General features: G+C 41.5%; 1 protein-coding gene across 3 annotated transcripts in view; it reads left to right on the top strand.

Annotated features, from left to right (window-relative positions):
- The window catches only part of shisa7b (shisa family member 7), a 92,010-nt gene extending 68,506 nt beyond the window's left edge, over nucleotides 1-23,504 (top strand). For 2 of the 3 annotated variants that reach the window (XM_034160790.1, XM_034160788.1), the window contains 2 exons: nucleotides 18,741-19,113; nucleotides 23,001-23,504. In XM_034160790.1, coding sequence (XP_034016681.1) covers nucleotides 18,741-19,113; nucleotides 23,001-23,460 — 833 coding nt within the window. In that variant the 3' untranslated portion in view covers nucleotides 23,461-23,504. The remainder of the gene's footprint in view (nucleotides 1-18,740; nucleotides 19,114-23,000) is intronic. The other variant, XM_034160789.1, reaches the window with a different exon arrangement.
- Nucleotides 23,505-26,421: the final 2,917 nt, after the last annotated feature.

Raw genomic sequence — 26,421 nt, 5'->3', positions numbered from 1 at the left:
AAAAAGCAGTAGCTTTAGTTTATAAATGACAGTGTATCTAATACCGAGAAACTGTGACTTCTAATACTGTGTTTTACTGCTTTTGAAAGATGAGTGTTTGGGGTTTTATTTTTTTATTTATTCATTTTTCGTGTGTTCTTTGTGTTTGTGATCCTTGAATTTACCCAGCTGCCTCTGCAGCGCTTAAAGTTAAAACTGGTTAAGTGAAACAGTGTAATCTGATGTGGCTGCGTCTGAATCAATACTAATAGTTATCGGTTATCTGTAATAAAGATGCAGTTTATCGTCGTAAAAGATAACTTTTCTGTTCTGATTAATGGTTATCGATGCTAACTTTTTGGTTAGCTGTGCCCACCACTGGTTACCCCACAATATGATAACTAAGCATGACAGATAGTACAAAGTATTCCTTTTTAAAACCCTATTAACTCAACCAATAATTTGCATCACTTTTTACCACAATTGGAACAACTTTATCTTTTGACTTCTGTACAAACAGAAATAGACCTTTGACATCGTTTTTGCTGTTTTTACCCTGTAACTCCACAACATTTAGTCAAGGATAGGTTAAACTATACCTTTTTGGAATCATTATGATCAGAAAAATAATATGATATACCTTTCAATATGATTGGAACATTTTTTAATTTTGACCCCGTGTAATTATTCATTGACCCCTGTAGGCCATGAGAGGTCAGCTCCAGGACACGTCCACATCTAAAAATAAGTATTAATTCATTTAGAATATGTGTGTCAGGTTTGGTGCTTTTGTCACAAAATGAACAATTGTTATGGAAATTTTAGCTAAGCTGCAAAACTGATATCTGGATGGAATGAGAAAAATCCCAATTAAAAAAAAAAAACTGAAAAGTGAATTCAGGGGTATTAATTAGATACCTGCAGCAAACCTCTAAATAGACTCAAATCCATGCTTTGAATGTGAAAACTACAATTGTGCACACAACTACAGGTATGTGTGCACAGTTACTTACAGGATATATTCCTGGTGATACTTTTAAATTACTATGTGGAATATTTACTGTTTGCCACATCTCTAGTTAAACAAACTGAATATTATATTATCAGCTACACTCAACAAAAATATAAACGCAACACTTTTGGTTTTGCTCCCATTTTGTATGAGATGAACTCAAAGATCTAAACCTTTTTCCACATAGACAATATCACCATTTCCCTCAAATACTGTTCACAAACCAGTCTAAATCGGTGATAGTGAGCATAATCCATCCCACCTCACAGGTGTGCCATATCAAGATGCTGATTAGACACCATGATTAGTGCACAGGTGTGCCTTAGACTGCCCACAATAAAAGGCCACTCTGAAAGGTGCAGTTTTGTTTTATGGGGGGGATACCAGTCAGTATCTGGTGTGACCACCATTTGCCTCATGCAGTGCAACACATCTCCTTCGCATAGAGTTGATCAGGTTGTCAATTGTGGCCTGTGGAATGTTGGTCCACTCCTCTTCAATGGCTGTGCAAAGTTGCTGGATATTGGCAGGAACTGGTACACGCTGTCGTATACGCCGGTCCAGAGCATCCCAAACATGCTCAATGGGTGACATGTCCGGTGAGTATGCCGGCCATGCAAGAACTAGGACATTTTCAGCTTCCAAGAATTGTGTACAGATCCTTGCAACATGGGGCCGTGCATTATCCTGCTGCAACATGAGGTGATGTTCTTGGATGTATGGCACAACAATGGGCCTCAGGATCTCGTCACGGTATCTCTGTGCATTCAAAATGCCATCAATAAAATGCACCTGTGTTCTTCATCCATAACAGACGCCTGCCCATACCATAACCCCACCACCACCACCATGGGCCACTCGATCCACAACATTGACATCAGAAAACCGCTCACACACACACTGTCTGCCATCTGCCCTGGACAGTGTGAACCGGGATTCATCCATGAAGAGAACACCTCTCCAACATGCCAAACGCCAGCGAATGTGAGCATTTGCCCACTCACCTGTGAGGTGTGCCATATCAAGTTACAGTTGATATGGTTACTAGGTTACAGTAAACCTAGTTACAGCGCTTCAGAAAGCGCTGTAACTAGGTTTAAGGATATGATTCCTTCTTTATGTTCTCTAATGCCATATACCAACACAGTGCAGAGTAGCTACCTAAACTCTGTAAGTGAGATAGAGTATCTCATCAATAGTTTTACATCCTCATTGAAGACAACTTTGGATGCTGTAGCTCCTCTGAAAAAGAGAGCTTTAAATCAGAAGTGCCTGACTCCGTGGTATAACTCACAAACTCGTAGCTTAAAGCAGATAACCCGTAAGTTGGAGAGGAAATGGCATCTCACTAATTTAGAAGATCTTCACTTAGCCTGGAAAAAGAGTCTGTTTCTCTATAAAAAAAAAGCCCTCCGTAAAGCTAGGACATCTTTCTACTCATCACTAATTGAAGAAAATAAGAACAACCCCAGGTTTCTTTTCAGCACTGTAGCCAGGCTGACAGAGTCAGAGCTCTATTGAGCTGAGTATTCCATTAACTTTAACTAGTAATGACTTCATGACTTTCTTTGCTAACAAAATTTTAACTATTAGAGAAAAAATTACTCCTAACCATCCCAAAGACGTATCGTTATCTTTGGCTGCTTTCAGTGATGCCGGTATTTGGTTAGACTCTTTCTCTCCGATTGTTCTGTCTGAGTTATTTTCATTAGTTACCTCATCCAAACCATCAACATGTTTATTAGACCCCATTCCTACCAGGCTGCTCAAGGAAGCCCTACCATTATTTAATGCTTCGATCTTAAATATGATCAATCTATCTTTATTAGTTGGCTATGTACCACAGGCTTTTAAGGTGGCAGTAATTAAACCATTACTTAAAAAGCCATCACTTGACACAGCTATCTTAGCTAATTATAGGCCAATCTCCAACCTTCCTTTTCTCTCAAAAATTCTTGAAAGGGTAGTTGTAAAACAGCTAACTGATCATCTGCAGAGGAATGGTGTATTTGAAGAGTTTCAGTCAGGTTTTAGAATTCATCATAGTACAGAAACAGCATTAGTGAAGGTTACAAATGATCTTCTTATGGCCTCGGACAGTGGACTCATCTCTGTGCTTGTTCTGTTAGACCTCAGTGCTGCTTTTGATACTGTTGACCATAAAATTTTATTACAGAGATTAGAGCATGCCATAGGTATTAAAGGCACTGCGCTGCGGTGGTTTGAATCATATTTGTCTAATAGATTACAATTTGTTCATGTAAATGGGGAATCTTCTTCACAGACTAAAGTTAATTATGGAGTTCCACAAGGTTCTGTGCTAGGACCAATTTTATTCACTTTATACATGCTTCCCTTAGGCAGTATTATTAGACGGTATTGCTTAAATTTTCATTGTTACGCAGATGATACCCAGCTTTATCTATCCATGAAGCCAGAGGACACACACCAATTAGCTAAACTGCAGGATTGTCTTACAGACATAAAGACATGGATGACCTCTAATTTCCTGCTTTTAATCTCAGATAAAACTGAAGTTATTGTACTTGGCCCCACAAATCTTAGAAACATGGTGTCTAACCAGATCCTTACTCTGGATGGCATTACCCTGAGCTCTAGTAATACTGTGAGAAATCTTGGAGTCATTTTTGATCAGGATATGTCATTCAAAGCGCATATTAAACAAATATGTAGGACTGCTTTTTTGCATTTACGCAATATCTCTAAAATCAGAATGGTCTTGTCTCAGAGTGATGCTGAAAACTAATTCATGCATTTATTTCCTCTAGGCTGGACTATTGTAATTCATTATTATCAGGTTGTCCTAAAAGTTCCCTAAAAAGCCTTCAGTTAATTCAAAATGCTGCAGCTAGAGTACTGACGGGGACTAGAAGGAGAGAGCATATCTCACCCATATTGGCCTCTCTTCATTGGCTTCCTGTTAATTCTAGAATAGAATTTAAAATTCTTCTTCTTACTTATAAGGTTTTGAATAATCAGGTCCCATCTTATCTTAGGGACCTCGTAGTACCATATCACCCCAATAGAGCGCTTCGCTCTGACTGCAGGCTTACTTGTAGTTCCTAGGGTTTGTAAGAGTAGAATGGGAGGCAGAGCCTTCAGCTTTCAGGCTCCTCTCCTGTGGAACCAGCTCCCAATTCAGATCAGGGAGACAGACACCCTCTCTACTTTTAAGATTAGGCTTAAAACTTTCCTTTTTGCTAAAGCTTATAGTTAGGGCTGGATCAGGTGACCCTGAACCATCCCTTAGTTATGCTGCTATAGACGTAGACTGCTGGGGGGTTCCCATGATGCATTGTTTCTTTCTCTTTTTGCTCTGTATGCACCACTCTGCATTTAGTCATTAGTGATCGATCTCTGCTCCCCTCCACAGCATGTCTTTTTCCTGGTTCTCTCCCTCAGCCCCAACCAGTCCCAGCAGAAGACTGCCCCTCCCTGAGCCTGGTTCTGCTGGAGGTTTCTTCCTGTTAAAAGGGAGTTTTTCCTTCCCACTGTAGCCAAGTGCTTGCTCACAGGGGGTCGTTTTGACCGTTGGGGTTTTACATAATTATTGTATGGCCTTGCCTTACAATATAAAGCGCCTTGGGGCAACTGTTTGTTGTGATTTGGCGCTATATAAAAAAATTGATTGATTGATTGATTATCTCAGCAAAGGAGAAGTGCTCACTATCACAGATTTAGACTGGTTTGTGAACAATATTTGAGGGAAATGGTGATATTGTGTATGTGGAAAAAGTTTTAGATCTTTGGGTTCATCTCATACAAAATGGGAGCAAAACCAAAAGTGTTGCGTTTATATTTTTGTTGTGTATATTAGAAAACATATTTTACATATTTCCTCAGATGTTATTGTGCCACTAATGTTCACAACTGCACAGTCGATTGCTCGTCTTATTCAAGTTGCATTTTTGATCATTCGGTGGTTTGTGGTAACTTCTGGCATGGCTTGAAAGGGTAGTTGTAAAACAGCTAACTGATCATCTGCAGAGGAATGGTCTATTTGAAGAGTTTCAGTCAGGTTTCAGAATTCATCATAATACAGAAACAGCATTGGTGAAGGTTTCAAATGATCTTATGGCCTCAGACAGTGGACTCATCTCTTTGCTCATCCTGTTTAAAGGTATTAAAGGCACTGCGCTGCAGTGGTTTGAATCATTTATCTAATAGATTACAGTTTGTTCATGTAAATGGGGAGACTTCTTCACGGACTAAGGTTAATTATGGAGTTCCACAAGGTTCTGTGCTAGGACTGATTTTATTCACTTTATACATGCTTCCCTTAGGCAGTATTATTAGAAAGCATTGCTTAAATTTTCATTGTTACGCAGATGATACCCAGCTTTATCTATCCATGAAGCCAGAAGACACACACCAATTAGTTAAACTACAGGAATGTCTTTCAGACATAAAGACATGGATGACCTCTAATTTCCTGCTTTTAAACTCAGATAAAACTGAAGTTATTGTACTTGGCCCCACAAATCTTAGAAACATGGTGTCTAACCAGATCCTTACTCTGGATGGCATTACCCTGACCTCCAGTAATACTGTGAGAAATCTTGGAGTCATTTTTGATCAGGATATGTCCTTCAATGCGCATATTAAGCAAATATGTAGGACTGCTTTTTTGCATTTGCGCCATATCTCTAAAATTAGAAAGGTCTTGTCTCAGAGTGTTGCTGAAAAGCTAATTCATGCATTTATATCTTCTAGGCTGGTCTATTGTAATTCATTATTATCAGGTTGTCCTAAAAGTTCCCTGAAAAGCCTTCAGTTAATTCAAAATGCTGCAGCTAGAGTACTGACAGGGACTAGAAGGAGAGAGCATATTTCACCCATATTTGCTTCTCTTCATTGGCTCCCTGTTAATTCCAGAATAGAATTTAAAATTCTTCTTCTTACTTATAAGGTTTTGAATAATCAGGTCCCATCTTATCTTAGGGAGCTCATAGTACCATATCACCCCAATAGAGCGCTTCACTCTCAAGCCCCTTTCACACCGGGGCTGCTCCTGGTTGCTCCCAGTTGTGCCGTGCATCATTATGACGACGCCGCGTGAAAGCAACTCAGTGCCGAGACGATGAAGCTCGGCGCCACAACAGCGCGAGGGCGCAAAGGAGGAAGCAAGTCAGGTGCTGAAAAATTAAACCTGTTTAAATTTTTTGGCATCCTGTGCTCGACGCAGGAAGGAAGTGGTTCCAGCGCAAGTCAGGGCAAAGAGGCGTTAACCGCCGTGACTCGAAGCCATTTTATGATTCCTGCTGTGTTCCATTGTTCCCGCAGTATAAATCACGCAGGATTGTTTTTATACCGTGGACTTAATGCAGTAAAAACTACACGCTGAAGAAAAAAAAAAATGCAGACTAATTGCCAGAAATATCCAGTACAAAGTCCGGACATCTCTAGTCCACTCATGGATGTTCATTCACGCGCGCATATGAGAACAATTAAAAGAAAAAAAAAGTCTGGCTGCAGGCATTGGTTCCTTGTTCTCTGCTCAAACTCTCACATCAAAGTTAAAAAAAGTACAAAAAAGGACAAGTCCTGAGACAGGACATGTCAACATCAAGTAGAACTCCAGACATCTCCACATGTTCTTGACGGTCCCTTCCCGCGCGGGCGCGTGCATCTCGCGGTCAAAAGAAGAAAGAAAAGAAAAAAAATTGTCTGCAGGCAGTTACTTCCTTTCTCTGCTCAGACTCTCTCATCACAGTTAAAAAAGGACATAAGTCCAGGACATGTCAACATCAAGTAGAACTCCAGAAATCTCCACATTTGCTTAGGACGGTTCGTGCGCGTGTGTGCGCGCGCATCTCGCCGTCAAGGGAGGAAAGATAAACTATAAGAGAACTCAGAGCGCAGCCCTGCAGCTCAACACAACAAATGGAAGAGAAGTCAGAGTGCACAGTCTGTCTGCAGCCAAACTGTGCACTCTGATTTCTCTGTGCAGAGAACCTGCAGGCTGCGTTCTCACCTCCTTTCTGCCCCTGCTGCGCGCACCTGACGCAGAAATTCCTGCGTCGTCATGACGCCACAGGAAGCAACTGGGAGCAGCGTGAAAGGGGCTTTACTTGTAGTTCCTAGGGTTTGTAAAGCTGCGTTCACACCGGGCGCGACGCGAGCGACTGCAGCCACAGGTTGCCATGTTATCCCTATGTAAGGACGCGTTTTGGCGCCAAACCGCGAGACGCGATGGACGCGAGTGAAGCGATTTTGAGCGTTTTGTGCGTTTGTGGCGCGATATTGCATCACGTCACGTTGCCCTCCTCCCCAAGTTCAAAAATCTGAACTTTTTCGTCTCGTCGCGCCGCGATGACCAATCAGGGACTGAATATGTAGTGATGTGGAGATGTCTGGAGTTTGACTGAAGGTGTGAACATGTCCTTTATCTGGTAGCAGCCTGTGAGCAGGACTTATGTCTCTTTTGTCCTTTATTTCACAATCATGACAGAGTTTTTGGAGCGAACAGCAGCACCACAGCAGCGGGAGCGGAGTTTCTTTTTATTTTTATTTTACGTGCACGCAAATCGTCCTGGAGATTATTTTACTTATTAACTACACAGCTGTATAATAAAGCAAATGGTGACTGGTTTCTAAACACAATTATGACAGAGTTTTTGGAGCGAGCAGCAGCCCTACTTGCAGCAGCGAGAGCAGAGCTTTTCCTTTTCTTTTTTTTTTTTTTACGTGCACGCGCGAGCGAATCGTCTGTAGAGAATATTTTATTAATTAACTACACAGATGTATAATAAAACAAATGGTGACTGGTTTCTAAACACAATTATGACAGAGTTTTTTGGGGGAAGAGCCAGCTGCAGCAAGCAGCGGAGTTTCTTTTTTTTTTTTATTGTTTACATGTGCGCGTGCGACCGGGACAGTTGATCCTCAAACTGGGTCCCGCAGAGGTGGAAGGACCGCTGAAAGCGGCCGTGACCCAGACACAGCTCCTGCAGCAAATAATGATACTCTCTGTATTGGGAGCTTTCCACAGCAACTCGCTCCTTGTGATCAAGGTCCGTCATGTTAGCTTGACTGACAACCGGAGCCGGCGAGCGGAATGGAAGCTCCTCCTATTTGATGATGCACCGGGGCGAATTTTCGCAGCGAAAGTCCACCCAAGCAAAGCGACACACCGGGTGAAGGAGGCGCATCCGTCGCCTGGTGACCCACGCGAATTTGTAGTGTCTGATCGCGCCCGGTGTGAACGTGGCTTAAGAGTAGAATGGGAGGCAGAGCCTTCAGCTTTCAGGCTCCTCTCCTGTGGAACCAGCTCCCAATCCGAATTAGGGAGACAGACACCCTCTCTACTTTTAAGACTAAGCTTAAAACTTTCCTTTTTGGTAAAGCTTATAGTTAGGGCTGGATCAGGTGACCCTGAACCATCCCTTAGTTATGCTGCTATAGACTTAGACTGCTGGGGGTTCCCATGATGCACGGAGTGTTTCTTTTTATTCACCTCTTTTTGCTCTGTATGCACCACTCTGCATTTAATCATTAGTGATTGATCTCTGCTCTCTTCCACACCATGTCTTTTTCCTGATTCTCTCCCTTCAGCCCCAACCAGTCCCAGCAGAAGACTGCCCCTCCCTGAGCCTGGTTCTGCTGGAGGTTTCTTCCTGTTAAAAGGGAGTTTTTTCCTTCCCACTTTCGCCAAGTGCTTGCTCATAGGGGGTCGTTTTACCATTGGGGTTTTTCTGTAATTATTGTATGGCTTTTGCCTTACAATATAAAGCGCCTTGGGGTAACTGTTTTTTGTGATTTGGCGCTATATAAATAAAATTGATTTGATTTAGTAAATTTTTCAGTGTTGAACCAACACTGCTGTGAGTCCTTGTGGTCCCTCCAACATAATGTTAAATCAACTCTGTCATAGAGTTACATCAATACTAGTGTTAACATTTAATGTTGGTGGCACTCTAGTTCAGTGATTCAACACTATTTTGGGTGCATATCACCACAGTGTTATTTTAACACTCTTACTGTTCATGAATTACATGAATTCCTTCTCAAGAGTCAGATGCATTACCTCTTTTAGTAGTCCTGCTATGATCTAGCTGTCCCAAAGAATTATTGTCTGGCCATTATTTTTTCATCCTATAGAGAACATGAAGTCTCTGGGATGCTAGATCACTGCAGGACCATCGAAAGTGGGAACTGATGTGACGTCTCATGGAATTGCCCAAAAGAAGCAATTGTCTAATGTGAGCAAAGTGCTCATAGGCTGGATGGCCCAATCATAATCCATCTTGCTGACGTTTGACCAGCATGCAAAATAGCAGCAGAAACTTCCTCCTCAGCTGTTTGTTTTTTCTGTTAGCACTGATTTTTGTCTCCAGTGAACCTCCATCACGGCAGGAAGCTCGGCCGCTGGGAAATTTGTGACTCAGCTGCAAAAGAGTAAAATGTGTAACATGCGGTACAATCACAACAGTAAACAAAGACAGAAAGGAGTGAATGAAGCCACAGCGGCGGTGAAGAAAACGAAAAATAAAGAATAATACGGAAGCAGGTGGAAAAAATGTGAAAGGCAGCAAGTGATGCAAACCTGGAATAAAAACCAGGATGCAAAGATGGGATTAAAATCGGAAGCGTGAGAGAAGGGGACTTAAACGAGGGGAGAAGAAAGTTTGATGACCAGAGAAACATAATGGAGAAGAAAAGGACAGAGAGGGAGAAAGATGAGGGCGTGAAAGCAAATAGGTGAAGGACGGAGGGAGAGGTAGCTGGGAAAGGAGGACTGGATGGAGCGAGAGGTAGCTGGGAAAGGAGGACTGGATGGAGCGATGTAGCATTGGGAAGGAAGGGCCTGCTTTCTTTCTGAGATTGTTTTGGTGCTGTGGACTGCGGTGGGGGACGCTGTCTTTGTGATGGATGGTCCTGATGTAGAAGACGGTATATGTGTGGGGGGTTATAGGAAACGCTAACGAGGAGAAAGTTATTTCAGTTCAATAATTCACATCATGGATTGCTGGAAAAAGCGTTTCCGTCTGTTACCCATCTGACCTTCTGAGGTCAACCCGCTCCGCTCACTCCCCACCACCTCTTCATTTATGAAGCAGTACATCAATCACAGATGTTATGGGTGTTTTATAAAGAGATACCTGGTTTCGTTTTCAGGTTTCTAAGAAATTACCTGTTTTTGTGTCTGTTGGTTTAAAAGGTATCAGGCTGGATGGTCAGGAATGGCAGGACATAAATGCAGGGCTCAAGCAGACATCTCTGGTTTTCAGAAGACTTTATGATTGTGGTTAGCAGAGGTCGTACAACGAGTAGCAGTCCAGAAAAAAAACAACAGTACAAAAATCATCAGGCAAACAGGCGTGGTCAAGGCAACAGGCAGGAGGTCAGGTACACACAAGGAGGCAGGCAGGACTATGGAACGCAGATACAGAGCTGGAATGAAGGCACAGGGCACGACAAACTGGCAAGAGACAACCGCAGTGAGCTTATATCACCCCAGGTGGCAATCAGCAAATCAGAAACAGGTGTGCCAGGAAAGCACCAGAACCAGGGTGTGGCAAGAGAGAGAGAGAGAGAGACAGACAACCCCAAGCAGAGAAACGGAAAGAGAATTAACAAACCAGGCCAAACGAAATACACAAAATAAAACAGACAACCAAATTTTTGGGGGGTATAATAGTGTCACTCTAAGTGTTAAGTAAAACTAATTTATACAGTTATTTTCAAAATTTGCATTTTCTATTAATAATTATCGCACTAAACAAATTCGCTTAAAAAAATACATCACCGCTCGAGGCTCTGCACTTAAATCAGAAGTGTGATGTGAGCATATGTAGTAATGTGTTTAGCTCTGCACCGGTTAACCATTTAGAATTTATATCATGTCCTCAGCTAGACTGATAAATAAATAGTCTACTTTTGAAACTCACCTCCTGCAAAGACTTCCTTTGTTCTCGGGTGTCTCTGCTCTCACGGCGACAGCTGGCTTTGGTTTTCTTGACCAGACTTGACGTGACTAAGCTCCCTCGGTGGATAGTACGCCCGCAGGCTAACGGCTAGCAGCTCTAGGTCCCGCAACACAAGACCGTCTTTACAGTGATATGGCTTGGGTTACACCAGCAGTTGTTAACGTAAATGACGAGTCCCATCTTTGCTTTTCCCGCACGTTTTAGTGTCTTTGTCAGCTCTCACAGCAGTGAATTCCAGCAGGTCCACATTAGCATCCGTTAGCCACATCTCCATAAGGATAAACAAGCTGCTCTCATGGTAAATCCACTGGTTTTTCAGTGCAGACAACTCGTCAGTCTTGTTCGAGATCATCGAGTTCACATTTCCCATGATCACGGCGGGAATTAATGGTTTGTAGCACCTGTGCTTGTCTGCTAGCCTAACATTTAGCTTAGGCCCAACCTTGCAGCCCCTGAGTCTCCTGCTCAACTCTGCCAGGATGGGTGTCATATCCTAGTTCGTTCCTTTGTTTTCACACACAGCATTTCCTCTCTTGAATAAGTCAAAAAGCTGGCTCCTGGTAGCATTAGAAAGTTAAAAATATGCATGGGATATGTATAAAGTACACTATCTTTGTGAGAAGAGCGGCGGGGGGGGGGGGTAGAAGGATAAGAAAATAGCCAAAAAGAGGTAAAACTGGAGAGGCAGCTGTCTCAAACAGCGCCAAATACACACACAGCAACTTGATCCCCACACACATACGTCATAAAATTTCTGACCAATCAGATGCGTTCTTTATCATTTTTTATTTTATTGATTTATTAATTACCAAAAGTTCCTCTTTAAGTAGAAAAGACCTGCTGCTCGCCAAAGGAACAAAATAAAGGCTTAACAATCCACCCGGGCTCACATTGCAATGCTTTATCATTTGACATCGCTGAGTGTCAGATGTTGCCACTGAGCCCTCAGATGCTGTTGCAAGTGCAACGGATGATTCGCCACGAGCACTGTCTGCCTGAACCGCTAGCAGCAGACCTGCTACCGTCCACTGTTGGGCTGTAATTTCTAGTTGCATTCTGCCCAAGTGTGTTGACCTGTTCTGTGGCAGGAGCACAGAAACCCGTCACAGATGGATTAGTTCTGATCGGTGAATGTGCATGTCACAGAATGTGAACTGTCTGTGGTAACTTGTGGTTTGAACATGCCTGGAAACTCCCCTTAAGCGGGTTTGTCTGTGCTGTCAGGTCAGGAATGGGATTATATCTGTTAGATTGTCACATACTGACATTTTTGTCTTTATGCAACTGTATTTTGAATCAGCTCCCCCTTGTGGTGCATCCTTGACACTGCCATCTTTTAGTAGAGTGTGTCCCTCAGAGGACCGAGCAGCTCCGTAGGCGTGTCCCAGGAGTTCAGATATGGTATTGTACATCATGAAAGTCTCTAAAATGAGACACTTTAAGGCTCAAGTGTGAACGGGGAGTTTGCACAAATACAGATTTGTAGGGGTAAAGAAAAATAAAACCAATCTGCGTTAAATGTCGTTGCAGAGATTCAGAGAAGCCATTGCAGATTAAAACCATGCAGTTTACTTTTTGATAACATATATAGAAATATTCCTACATTTGCATTTGCATCACTTGTAATGCATTTTCAACTGACAAAGCATAAAACTTGCTGAAATTAGTCTGACCTGGAAAATACTGTTATATTTTGAGATCAGATCAGATTTGTGTGAAGGTGCAGAAAAAGCAAATTGAAGCATGATAACATTTAGTGCAGCAGATAAGAGAATATTTAGAGCGGATCCTGCAAATGGTGATAAAAGCATCAAATTTGGTAGAAATAGTCCTCAGACAATCCTCTTTTGTAAAAAAGATTGGCCACTTGAATTTTCAGTTGGTGTTCAGGTAGAGGGTCAGTTGAAGAATAACACAGGAGTCAAAATTAAGATTCTCCAATCATATTGAAAAATATTCCACATTTGCCTGATCATAAAGATTCCAAAAAGGTATAGTTTGGACTATCTGTGACTGAATTCTATGGAGTTACGGGATAAAAACAGCAAGAATGGTGACAAAGGTCAGTGTCGGCTTGTACAGGGGTCAAAAGTTAAAGTTGCTTCAATTTTGGTAAAAAGTGATGCAAATGACTAGTTGAGTTAACACGGTTTTAAAAAGGAATAGTTTGGACCATGTATCATCCTTACTTATCGCGTTACGGGGTAACATATGTCACATGTCATAGAATCCAACAGACGTAGACCTTGTTTGACCTTTTACTTTGGAGACCAAGCATTCAACACTGTCAACACTATTCCATTTATTAATCCTATTAGCTCAACCAATAAGCTGCATCACTTTTTACCAAAATTGGAGCAACTATAACTTTTGACCCCTGTACAAACCGACACTGACCTTTGTCACCATCGCTGAGGTTTTTATCCCGTAACGTCATAGAATTCAGTCACAGACAGTCCAAACTATACCTTTTTGGAATCTTTATGATCAGGCAAATAATGTGGAATATCGTTCTATATGATTGGAGCATCTTATCATTTTGACCTCTGTGTAATTCTTCAATTGACCCCTACCTGACCACCTATTGAAAAGTCAAGTGGCCAATCGGTTTTTTCAAAAGAGGCGTATCTAAGGAGTATTTCTACCTAATTTGATGCTTTTATCGGCATTTGCATGATTGTTTATCTGCTGCACTACTTGTGATAGAACACTTTTTAATGATGAACAGATTTTTGCTAAAGGCTAATGAGACAAAGATGGAAACCAGTGTCTCTGCAAACATTTTGGTCTGCGTGAACTCGCCCCATACGGCATCACATGAACCCCCGAGATAATGTGGTCCATAGGGAGGAGCAAGAAAGGCCAAGGAGCAAGGTGAGGAAATGAGACAGATGATGAGGAAACAGACAGGATGAGCTGAGCAGGAGGAAGAGGAACAAACTGAGGAAGGTCTGAAAGAGGAGGGCAGAGGGAGGGAGAGATGGGTGAGGAAGCGGGGAGTGGCGCCTGGTTAAAGGTCATGTTTGAATTGCTTTTGTGAGCAGCTTCCGCAGAAAGGCTTTGAAGATTAAAGCGCTCTCAGACTGCAGCAGAAAGAAAAGACGCACTGTTTCATGATTAACAATTCCCTCTACATCTGTATCTCCATTCTTCATCACATTCTCTATTTATTTATTTCTTTACCTTTTCTCATCACCCTCTTGGGACGTTCTATGGAAAAGGACTTACAATGAAACATAATTTAGTTTACCAATAAAAAATTGTTCTGGTTGCAATTCCATTACTGTAGAATTACTTTCAAACCCAAGTGACTTGGAAATGTTCATGTATCCATCCCCTGACTTGTCTGATAGTGCAGCAGATAAGAGAATATTTAGAGGGAAATCCTGCAAATGGTGATAAAAGCATCAAATTTGGCAGAAATGCTCCTCAGACAATCCTCTTCTGAAAAAAAAAACGATTGGCCACTTGAATTTTTAATCGGTGGTCAAGTAGGAGTCAGTTGAAGAATTACACTTCTTCTTTGTCTTTCGCCTGTTCCCGTTAGGGGTCGCCACAGCAGATCAATCGTTTCCATCTCACCCTGTCCTCTGTATCTTCCTCTGTCACACCAACCACCTGCATGTCCTCTCTCAGCACATCCATGAACCTCCTCTTTGGTCTCCCTCTCTCTCCTCCTGCCTGGTGGCTCCATCCTCAGCATCCTTCTCCCTATATACCCTGGGTCCCTCCTCTGCACATGTCCAAACCATCTCAATCTCGTCTCTCTGACTTTGTCTCCAAACCGTCCCACCTGAGCTGTCCCTCTGATATGTTCATTCCTAATCTTGTCCATTCTTGTCACTCCCAAAGAGAATCTCAACATCTTCAGCTCTGCCACCTCCAGCTCTGCCTCCTGCCTTTTTGTTAGTGCCACTGTCTCTAAACCATACAACATAGCTGGTCTCACTACTGTTTTGTAAACTTTCCCCTTCACCCTTGCTGATACTCTTCGGTCACAAATCACTCCTGCCACCTTTCTCCACCCACTCCACCCTGCCTGCACTCTCTTCTTCACCTCTCTACCACACTCTCCATTACTTTGAACAGTTGACCCAAATATTTAAACTCATCTACTTTCAACCACTTCTACTCCTTGTAACTGCACTATTCCACTGGGTTCCCTCTCATTCACACACATGTACTCAGTCTTGCTTCTACTGACTTTCATTCCCCTTCTCTCCAAAGCATATCTCCACTTCTCCAGACTAGACTCAACTTGCTCTCTACTCTCACTACAGATCACAATGTCATCTGCAAACATCATAGTCCATGGGACTCCTGTCTGATCTCATCCGTCAACCTGTCCATCACCACTGCAAACAAGAAAGGACTCAGAGCTGATCCTTGGTGTAATCCCACCTCCACCTTGAATGAGTCTGTCATTCCGACTGCGCATCTCACCGCTGTCACACTATTCTTGTACATGTCCTGCACTACCCTAACATGCTTCTCTGCCACTCCAGACTTCCTCATACAATACCACAACTCTTCTCTTGGCACCCTATCATAAGCTTTGTAAGTCCACAAACACACAATGTAACTCTTTCTGTCCTTCTCTGTACTTTTCCAGCAGTATTCTCAGAGCAAACATTGCATCTGTAGTGCTCTTTCTCAGCATGAAACCATATTGCTGCTCACAGATCTTCACCTGTTTTCTAAGCCTAGCTTCTACTACTCTTTCCCATAACTTCATGCTGTGGCTGATCAGCTTTATGCCTCTGTAGTTACTGCAGCTCTGCACATCACCCTTGTTCTTGAAAATAGGAACAAGCACACTTCGTTTCCACTCCTCAGGCATGCTCTCACTTTCCAAGATTTATTAAACAATCTGGTTAGAAACTCTACTGCCATCTCTCCTAGACATTTCCATGCCTCCATTGGAATGTCATATGGACCGACTGCCTTTCCACTCTTCATCCTCTTCATAGCAGCCCTCACTTCTTCCTTGCTAATCTCTTGTACTTCCTGATTTACTCTCACCACATCATCCAGCCTTTTCTCTCTCTCATTTTCTTTATTCATCAACTCTTCAAAATATTCCCTCCACCTTCTCAGCACACACTCCTCACTTGTCAGCACATTACCATGTGCATCTTTTACCACCCTAACCTGCTGCACATCCTTTCCAGCTCTGTCCCTTTGTCTGGCGAATCGGTACAAGTCCTTTTCTCCTTCCTTACTATTCAAACTTCTTGTACAGCTCGCAATATGCCTTTTCCTTTGCTTTTGCAACTTCTCTTTTCGCCTTACGCCGCATCTCCTTGTACTCCTGTCTACTTTCTTCATCTCTCCGACTATCCCAAAACTTTTTCACCAACCTCTTTCTCCTTATGCTTTCCTGGACCTCTTCATTCCACCACCAAGTCTCCTTGTCTTCCTTCCACTGTCCAGATGTCATACCCAGAAGTCAAAATTAAAAGATGCTCCAATCATATTGAAAAATATTCCACATTATTTGCCTGATCATAAAGATTCCAAAAAGGTATAGTTTGGACTATCTGTGACTGAATTCTATGGAGTTACGGGATTAAAAACAGCAAGAATGGTGACAAAGGTCAGTTTCATTTTGTACAGGGGTCAAAAGTTAAAGTTGCTCCAGTTTTGATAAAAAGTGATGCAAATTACTAGTTGAGTTAACGCGGTTTTAAAAAGGAATAGTTTTGACCATGTATCATCCTTATTATCACGTTACAGGGTAACATATGTCACATGTCATAGAGTCCAACAGACGTAGACCTTGTTTGACCTTTACTTTGGAGACCAAGCATTCAACACTGTCAACACTATCCCATTTATTAATCCTATTAGCTCAACCAATAATTTGCACCACTTTTTACCAAAATTGAAGCAACTTTAACTTTTGACCCCTGTACAAAAAGACACTGAGCTTTGTCACCATTCTTGCTGTTTTATCCCGTAACTCCATAGAATTCAGTCACAGATAGTCCAACTATACCTTTTTGGAATTTTTATGATCAGGCAAATAATGTGGAATGTATGATTAGAGCATCTTTAATTTTGACCTCTGTGTAATTATTCAATTGACCCCTACCTGACCACCGATTGAAAAGTCAAGTGGCCAATCGTTTTTTCAAAAGAGGAGTATTTCTGTCAAATTTGATGCTTTTATCACCATTTGCATGATTGTTTCACTTATCTGCTGCACTATGAAGAAATCTGGCACTAAACCTGATGTTTACATGTGTTATACCAAAACGGGGCCGTTATGAATGCAACTCATCATCTTAGCTTTGATATTTTTATTTAATTTATATCAAGTTGTAGATATTTGCTTTCAGTTTGGGTTTAAGGAGGATAATTTTAGAAATTGTATATAGAGAAGCCCGAATTACTTTTTGTATTAAAAATGGCATAAACAAATTAAAATGTGTAAAAGCACAAGGGGGTGAATAATTTTGCAAGCCACTGTAGGTCTGTGGTAATAGGAGTTGTATTACTCATCATCATCACTGCTACTCGACACGAGCATGGCGGTGCAGAAGAAATTCATCCAGGCATCTAACTAGGAGGCTGCCAACTGTTTCAGAGCTTTCCGTCTTGCACGTCTTTCCTGTTCAGCCTTCCCTCTATTGGTCTCAAAGGTCTTGATGACATCACAAACCGTTCTCCTCCACATCAGTCTATCTGCTGGGGCTGTAGCCCAGTCAGCAATCTCACAATCTTTAAAAACTTCTTTAAGGACATCCTTCTACCTCTTCTTAGGAGCGCCAACACAACATGATCCAGTAGAAAGTTGACTGAAGAGAAGTTGTTTGGAAGATGTTGCGCATCCATTCTCACCACGTCCGTACCATGTCAGTCTGTTTTGGTGTAACATAGCCTCAATACTTGACAGGCAAGCTTGGTCAAGAACTACAGCATTGGTGACACGATCATACCATTTCACATTCATGTTGTACTACTACAAGGTTCAATTCCAGGTCATAAGACATCCGTGAACCGCACATTTCATCTGTGTTGTCCCAGTCCACCCAGATGGAAACAGGTACCAGCCATGGCTTGGAAAATAATCTGTGATGGACCAGCGTTCCATCCATTGGGAGTCCTTGACTTTCATCCTCTCCATGCTACAGTATCCAGGGATAAGGACTATTCCAGTGATCGTCAGGACCAGGACACTTCCCCCCCCCCCCCCCCCCCCCCAACCGGACACCACCTTTTCTATTTCTTTTTCCTCATTTGTGTCCTTTTTTTTTTTTTGGTATTTTTAATAGATTTTTTATTATTTAATTTAAAAGTCCTCTGAACAATTTAGTGCCACTGATGTCTTCACTAAAGCACCAACATCTTGGATCAAAACGCCAGCTTCCCTTCACCTTTTTATGCGGCTGCACTTATTTATTTCTTTTCACAATCTTTTCCAGACAAGATTTAACATTTTCACATACACAAGACTAAATTAATTAAGACAATCTGTCTTGGAATGTAGAGGAAAATGTTTGAAATGTCCTTTTTCTAGAGCTTCCACAAAATGTCGTGACATTTATTCTGCCATAAACACACCGCTCTCACAGAGTTAAATTGAAATCAGTTAATTCTTCATTGAACCTGCAAAGGTCTGATTTGTGCTTAAATAGATGTGGTGGTGACCAGGCGTGACCGACGCTGCTCATTTGCGTAAATGTCAGGCAGTTTCTGAAGTGACACAAACACGCCTTGTTCGATAACGGGCCGATGAAGAGAATGGAGGAGTTACACATACTGACATATCACATTTTTCTCTCTTGTTGAAACAGAAAAAGAGTTGGATGAATACTACACCTCCAAACGGCGTGCCAACAACGCTCCGCCCTCCTTCCACTCCTCTCAGCACCACCTCCCCTGGGGAGGTGACTATTCACTGGGTTCCAGGGGCACCCTGCCCCTTCATGGCTCACGACCACACCTTCACATCCCCACCTCCACCCCAAACCCGTATCCACTGCCTGCTCAGAGTCAGCACACCAGCTCCACTTTCGACAGGCCACCGCGCCGCGTCCGCTCCCAGGACCAGCTGCTGGCACTGGGAGAAGGCAACACCTTATCGCACCTGTCCAAGAACCAGCAACACCAGTATTACAAAGCCATGATGAGCACCAGCAGGAGCTCCACCTCCCAGACACTCCGCAGGTGAGACACAGGAAGTGATGTCATAAAGACAGACTAAACACACACAAAAAGAAATGAACCAGAGTGGATAAAAATCAGGAATGAATATAATACTATATATCAAATCAGGAAGACCATAAATATATGATCTTGGAATCTTAGATGTTGAATTGACGTCAGTTTAAACTTTATCTCAGATAAACTTAAATATGTAAGAGAAATGGTTCAAACTGCAGTTGGATCCTTTTTTTTTTTTTTACTTGAAGGTCAACGGCAGAGCAGGTTGAGGAACTGCTCGTGTGTGTGTGCATCTGCTCGTCCGTGTGGTCTGTGTAAGTGGTATCTTGACAAAGACTTCCTTTATCAGGGTGAAACTTGGTACACAAGTTGTAATTTCTAATTGAGGTAGGGCTGGGTATCAATCAAATATTTTCAGTACCGGTACCAATACCAATACCTTCACTTCGATACCAGTTCCTAAACGATACTTTTTTCGATACCAATTTTATACGATCAATTCTAACAAAAGAAAATTACATTACACATAGTACAAATCTTGAGTTTTATTTTTCAGCTTTGGTAATTTTCCACTTCAAGCAGTTTTCTTACAGAAAAAAACAAACAAATAATTTCCAGTGCAAAAGAACACTTGAAAACACTCTGTAGTTTTTGTCAAAAGCATTTCCTTTCATTTTGGCATGAATATCTCTCCATACCTCTGAGCTGAGCTCAGCCGGTTGCTGCACGTCAGCCAGGACGTCTCATTTTGGGAGGAAAAAAAAAAACGTTTTGATCGATAGCAGTTTATTGTTTGTATTACAACGTTTGGAAAGAGGTGTCATTTGATTTAAACGGCGAGTCACTTTGAAGTTATTAATTCCGGACTCGACTTAACTTGGCTTGGCAGAGCCGCGCAGCGTTTGGAGCTGTGCGAACGGAACGGAGGATGATTCTCTTTTGTTTCTCACAAATAGACAGGAGTTCCATTTAGTGATTTTAATCTGCACAAAAGTGACTCACGATTGACATATTTTAATGGCCCTGAGAGGGTTTAAGAAGCAGAGTTGTCACTTCTGAAAAACATTGACGCAAAGAAACCAACGAAGCAGCGGGTCGAAGCAGTGCTTCATTGCTTCAACCTTCAAAGCGATGCACGTATTAAGTTACAGTAACCTTAAGTAGCCATCGTTGGTACTCTCAGATGAACCGGAGTCCAGTGATGGAGATTTTAAGTCAGGCTGCTCGTGCTCTGTAACGTCCACAGGCGGACTTGAAAGCTGAGAGGAGGACGGCTGCGGACCGCTCTTCTTGCACATGATTAACCTCTGGGTACCAAAACTTGGCACCGAAAGACGAGGCATGTTTGATGCTCGGTACTACCAAAGCATTTGGGTCGGTTCCACAAAAGAACCGAAGTTCGGTACCCAGCCCTAAATTGTGGCCACCAGGGGGCCAGATGTTATGCTGCATTCCATTGCACGTCAGAAGTCAATAATTCCAACTCGGTGTATCTGACAGCTGAATGTGTTCCAGTGCACCACCTCTGTCTGCAATGTTTGTCTGGCTGAGGGACTTCAAGCTCCTTTCCTCAACATTTTCATCTCGGGTGCATGAAACAGAGATTGTCATGAGTTTGCGACCCACTGTCGCACTGAAAGCAACACCTAAATCCACAACTCAAGTCGGTATCTCTGATACATTTACTGCATAAAATCTGACATCAAATACTACATACAAGTAAAAATGAACAAAAAGGTGATTCTGCTTAGCGCTCACTGCGTGTGCTGCCATATTACTGTGACGTCAGATCTGTAAACTCAGTCTTCATGAATCTTACACAAGTTTCCGACTTGGTATTCCAACTCGAGTGGCCTTTCCATTGTACTTGTCAAAGTCAGAGCTCATTTTTTTCCAAGTTCTAAGTACACTGGAGCACAGCATTACTCTGAAGCCTCATGCACGTGACATCTTGACAGTTTATCCAGATATTTCAACACAGTGATTTGAAAAGTGTACTATAACCATAATGCCCCCCCACCCCATATACATACACACAGTATCCTAATGTGTTCTTATACAGTTGTATGCAAAGGTTTGGGCACCCCTGATAATTTCCATGATTTTCCTTTATAAATCATTGGTTGTCTGGATGAGAAATTTCAGTTAAATATATCATATAGCAGACAAACACACTGATATTTGAGAAGTGAAATGAAGTTTCTAGTGTTTACAGAAAGTGTGCAATAATTATTTAAACAAAATTAGGCAGGTGCATACATTTGGGCACCCTTGCCATTTTACTAATTTCAATACATTTAGCACTAATTATTGGAACACAAAATTGGTTTGGTAAGCTCATTGACCCTTGACCTCCTTACACAGGTGAATCCAATCATGAGAAAGGGTATTTAAGGTTGCCATTTGCAAATGTTTCCACTCTTTGCATGTCTTCTAATGAGTGGCAACATGGGAGCCTCTAAACAACTCTGAAATGACCTGAAAACAGATTGTTTAACATCATGGTTTAGGGGAACGATACAAAAGCTATCTCAGAAATTTCAGCTGTCAGTTTCCACTGTGAGGAACATAGTGAGGAAATAGATGACCACAGGCACAGTACTAGTTAAGGCCCGAAGTGTCAGGCCAAGAAAAATCTCAGATAAGCTGAAGCGAGCGAAGGATGGTTAGAACAGTCATAGTCAACCCACAGACCTGCTCCAAAGCCGTACAACATGATCTTGCTGTAGATAGTGTATGATGCTGTAATGCAGAGGAACCATTTTCTGCATACACGCCACAAACAGAGTCACTTGAGGTATGCTAAAGCACGTTTGGACAAGCCAGCTCCATTTTGGAATAAGGTGCTATGGACTGATGAAACTAAAATTATTATTATATTTATTATTTGGACTTAACAAGGGGCAGTATGCATGGCTGAAAAAGAACACAGCATTCCAAGAAAAGCACTTGCTACCTACAGTAAAATTTGGAGGTGGGTCCATCATTCTGTGTGGCTGTGTGGCCAGTGCAGTTACTGGGAATCTTGTTAAAGTTGAGGGTCATATGGATTCCAGTCAACATCAGCAGATTCTTGAGAACAATGTTTATGAATCAGTGACAAAGTTGAAGCTGTGCCAGGGCTGGATCTTTCATCAAGACAACGACCCTAAACACTGCTCAAAATCTACTAAGGCATTCATGCAGAGGAACAAGTACAATGTTCTTGAATGGCCATCTCAGTCCCCAGACCTGAATATTATTGAAAATCTGTGGTGTGATTTTAAGTGGGCTGTCCATGCTCGGAAATCAACAAGCCTGAGATGTTTTGTAAAGAAGAATGGTCCAAAATACCTTCAACTAGAATCCAGACTCTCATTGGAAGCTATAGGAAGAATTTAGAGGCTGTTATTTCTGCAAAAGGAGGATCTACTATATATTGATGTATTTTTTCTGTTGGGGTGCCCAAATTTATGCACCTGCCTAATTTTGTTTAAAGAATTATTGCACACTTTCTGTAAATCCTATAAACTTCATTTCACTTCTCAAATATCTGTGTTTGTCTGCTATATGATATATTTAACTGAAATTGCTGATCAAAACAACCAATGATTTATAAAGAAAAATCATGAAAATCATCAGGGGTGCCCAAACTTTAATACAACTGTACATGAGTGATTTGCAAAATGTAGTTTGATTTAACTGTCAAAAGATAGAGCATCAGCTTGGAGAATAAAGATGACAGGTGCTGCAGGATTCATAAATTCCTCTTGGGTGAGGGATAAAATCTTTTATGATATTTGCAGTAATAATCTTATAGGTGGTCTTATAGTCTCCCAAATAAAGCAGTGCATTAATTGTAGTTTGTGTGATTAAATAGCAGGAAGGATAAACAACTGTCTGGCTTTCAGATCCCATGAGAGGCTCCTGGTCTCACCAGACCGTCTGGAAGACCGGTTGATGACGATGGGTCTGATGGTCGGAGGCGGGGACAGAGTTGGAGGCAGTGGGATGGTGCCCACCATGGGGCGACTTAGCCATCACCAGAAGGCCCAGTCACAGCAGAACATCTGTGCCACTCCCTCCATTGACCGCCATCACATGATCAAGATGAACTCTCACCCGACTCCAGGCCACGAGCACGATCGGAGCACCGCCGCCATGTCTGGGATGGGCATGCACGGTGGCTGGGATTCTCATGGGGGCCACGGTGGAGGAGGTGAAGTGGGAACGGTCACGGGGCACCCCAGTGCGAGGCGGATGGCTTTTGCCACCAAGAGGCAGAACACCATCGAACAGCTGCACTTCATCCCCGGAGGAGGAGGAGGGCAGGGACTGCGGACTGGCAGTAAGAATGAGGTGACTGTGTGAGAAGGAGGAAGAGTGAAGAAAGAGAGCTGGAGATGAGAAATAACAGAGGAGGAAAGGAAGCTGTGCAGCAACAAATAAAAACAAAAAAATAAATGAGGTTTGACCTCAGTTCAAACAGAAGAAGACAATTATCTCAGAGTGAGTATCAATTGATTTGATCTCAGCACCTCGCGTGCTGGAAAATATTCAGCCATTCTTTGTAAAGGGAAGACAGAAATGTCATTTTAAAAAGAGCAAAAAATTACAACGTGAGTGCAGTCTAAGGGGCTGCTGGGTATTCTCTGTGACTTCTCTTGATGGAAGCCTGCTGGGTCAAATTTGTTGAGTTATCCTGCAGTTTTATTGCACTGTCTTCTGAGTCCTCTTGTGTCCCGGCAGAGTCGTCTGTCTTTAAATCCACTGTGGATGAATTACAGAGCACAGAACCACAGACTGGCTGAAACACTAAAAGAATTTAAAATCAAACTCTACTTAATGGCTGTTTTATTTATTTATTTATTTTTTAAACTGTTAAGAATAATTGCTGTAGGAGTTTGTGGCTGAAAACAGATATTTTTTCCATTTCTCCTGGAGTGATGGACTTTAACATTTAGATCTCCGTCATGTGTGGAAGCCTGTTTCCACTCGTGCAAAAATAAATAAATATCCAGCACCATACTTTTTTTTTAAACTCATGAATAAGTAGCATTTCTCATATGCTAAGTCATAATTACAGTCGTGAGTCATAACTTCGAGACATGAGATAGTAAACCAGAGTTATGAGAAAATGTCATAAATCATTCCAGCTTATGATAGTTATAACACTCATAGTTATGACGCACTGTATTGTAATTATCTTTGAATCTCATAATGACTTATCTCCTCATTATGACTCATTATGAATCAGTCTTATAATTGTCTTTAACTCACTTTGATCCTGTTGTGGCTTATTTTGATTATCTGTTAAATATGACATTTATTTTACATTGTTGTGACTTTATATCTGATAATTAGTTATGACTTTATATCTAATGAAAGGTCTAAAGAAAATCTAAAGAAAATGGTTGTCCTAAAAGTTCCCTAAAAAGCCTTCAGTTGGTTCAGAATGCTGCAGCTAGAGTACTGACGGGGACTAGCAGGAGAGAGCATATCTCACCCGTGTTGGCCTCCCTTCATTGGCTTCCTGTTAATGCTAGAATAGAATTTAAAATTCTTCTTCTTACCTATAAGGTTTTGAATAATCAGGTCCCATCTTATCTTAGGGACCTCGTAGTACCATATTACCCCATTAGAGCGCTTCGCTCTCAGACTGCGGGCTTACTTGTAGTTCCTAGGGTTTGTAAGAGTAGAATGGGAGGCAGAGGCCTTCAGCTTTCAGGCTCCTCTCCTGTGGAACCAGCTCCCAATTCAGATCAGGGAGACAGATACCCTCTCTACTTTAAGATTAGGCTTAAAACTTTCCTTTCGCTAAGGCTTATAGTTAGGGCTGGATCGGGTGACCCTGGACCATCCCTTGGTTATGTTGCTTTAGACGTAGACTGTGTTTCATAATTATTGTATGGCCTTGCCTTGCAATGTGGAGCGCCTTGGGGCAAATGTTTGTTGTGATTTGGCGCTATACAAGAAAAAAGTTGATTGATTGATTGATAATGAGAAAACACAAATGATGTTGATTGAAAAAAAATTTAAGGTGATGGATTTTATATTTATTTTTATTTTATTTATTTATTTATTGTGAATGTCTGAAACAGTTTTGTTACTGTATCCCACAGTAACAAAACTGTTTGTGCAAAAATGATACAGCCAAGTAAAGTCTTGATGGCCTTTGTGGCTTAATTAACTCCAGGTTTATAAACAGGTGAATTAACTTAACAGATGTATGGATAATTGTGCTGTGACCTTCCATTATATATATATATATATATATATATATATATATATATATACACTAATTTTATGGAAGCCATCTACAATGAGATCTTTACAGATGAAACCACATCATAGTGGCTAAAACCTAATTTAAATATTTAATGCCAACTGTGACTGAAAATGTTCCTCATCCACTGTTGGTCAGTTTTAAAGTTCCCATTAGAAGTTTGTAAAGAATCACAGGTTATATTTAGCTTCTCTGTACCTCTACAATGCCACATGTTACCTGCAAGTTGAGCTGCTCACTGTTCATGAAGGGAGTTAAAAGGGCGTTGGGGTTGGAGGTGAGGACAATGGACACTTTACACCAAGGGCTATACCGAATTATCTATGTGTGTCTGTGGTCAATGCAGTCTGCTTCACATTTTCTTTTACTTCTATCAGGAGGCATGCTCGTGCATTTGTTGACTGTTCTTTTTCACCCATGATATATAAAGATGAAAAAAATGCAGTCATGTAAAGAAATGTTAAAAAGCAGCGTTGTATCCTTTATGAGGTGTTAAAATATTTTTGTATAACCCTTTTAAAAAAAAAAGTTTGTTGACTTGCATTGGCCTAGAGTGGCAACACTTAATGTGTCTTCATCAAAATGTACTTCACAGAGAATCTTAATGCAGTTTGAAGAAATACATGAGCAAAGTCCCCAAGAACCAGCTTTTCAAATTGTACTGATAAATATGCTACGGGTTGGTTGCATGAACAAATCTGATATATAAAGTGGTCAAGTTTGTTGAGTTATGACAAATTCTCATTGGTGACCATTCACGTCACTTTACTACTGTGAGACAACAGCAAAATGGAAGCAATTGGCCAAGTATATTTAAAAAAAAAAATTCTCTCATGCAGTTAAAGCTGTTTTAAAAACCCTCAAAAATAAAATGGCTGGTTACTAAATACACTCCCTTCAAATAACTTTTAATTTATTGTCCATGTAGTGACCTAGTTAGTCAACTGAGTGTTAAACAATCTAGCTAGCCTGGCTATAAAGTTGTTACTAATGTTTCACCAAACCAGCTAGCTTCAGTAGTTAGCATGTAGCTTGCTTAAACATGA

This window comes from Thalassophryne amazonica, chromosome 20, assembly GCF_902500255.1.
Source record: "Thalassophryne amazonica chromosome 20, fThaAma1.1, whole genome shotgun sequence".
Taxonomy (NCBI): domain Eukaryota; kingdom Metazoa; phylum Chordata; class Actinopteri; order Batrachoidiformes; family Batrachoididae; genus Thalassophryne; species Thalassophryne amazonica.
This window is presented reverse-complemented; position numbering and strand designations above follow the sequence as displayed.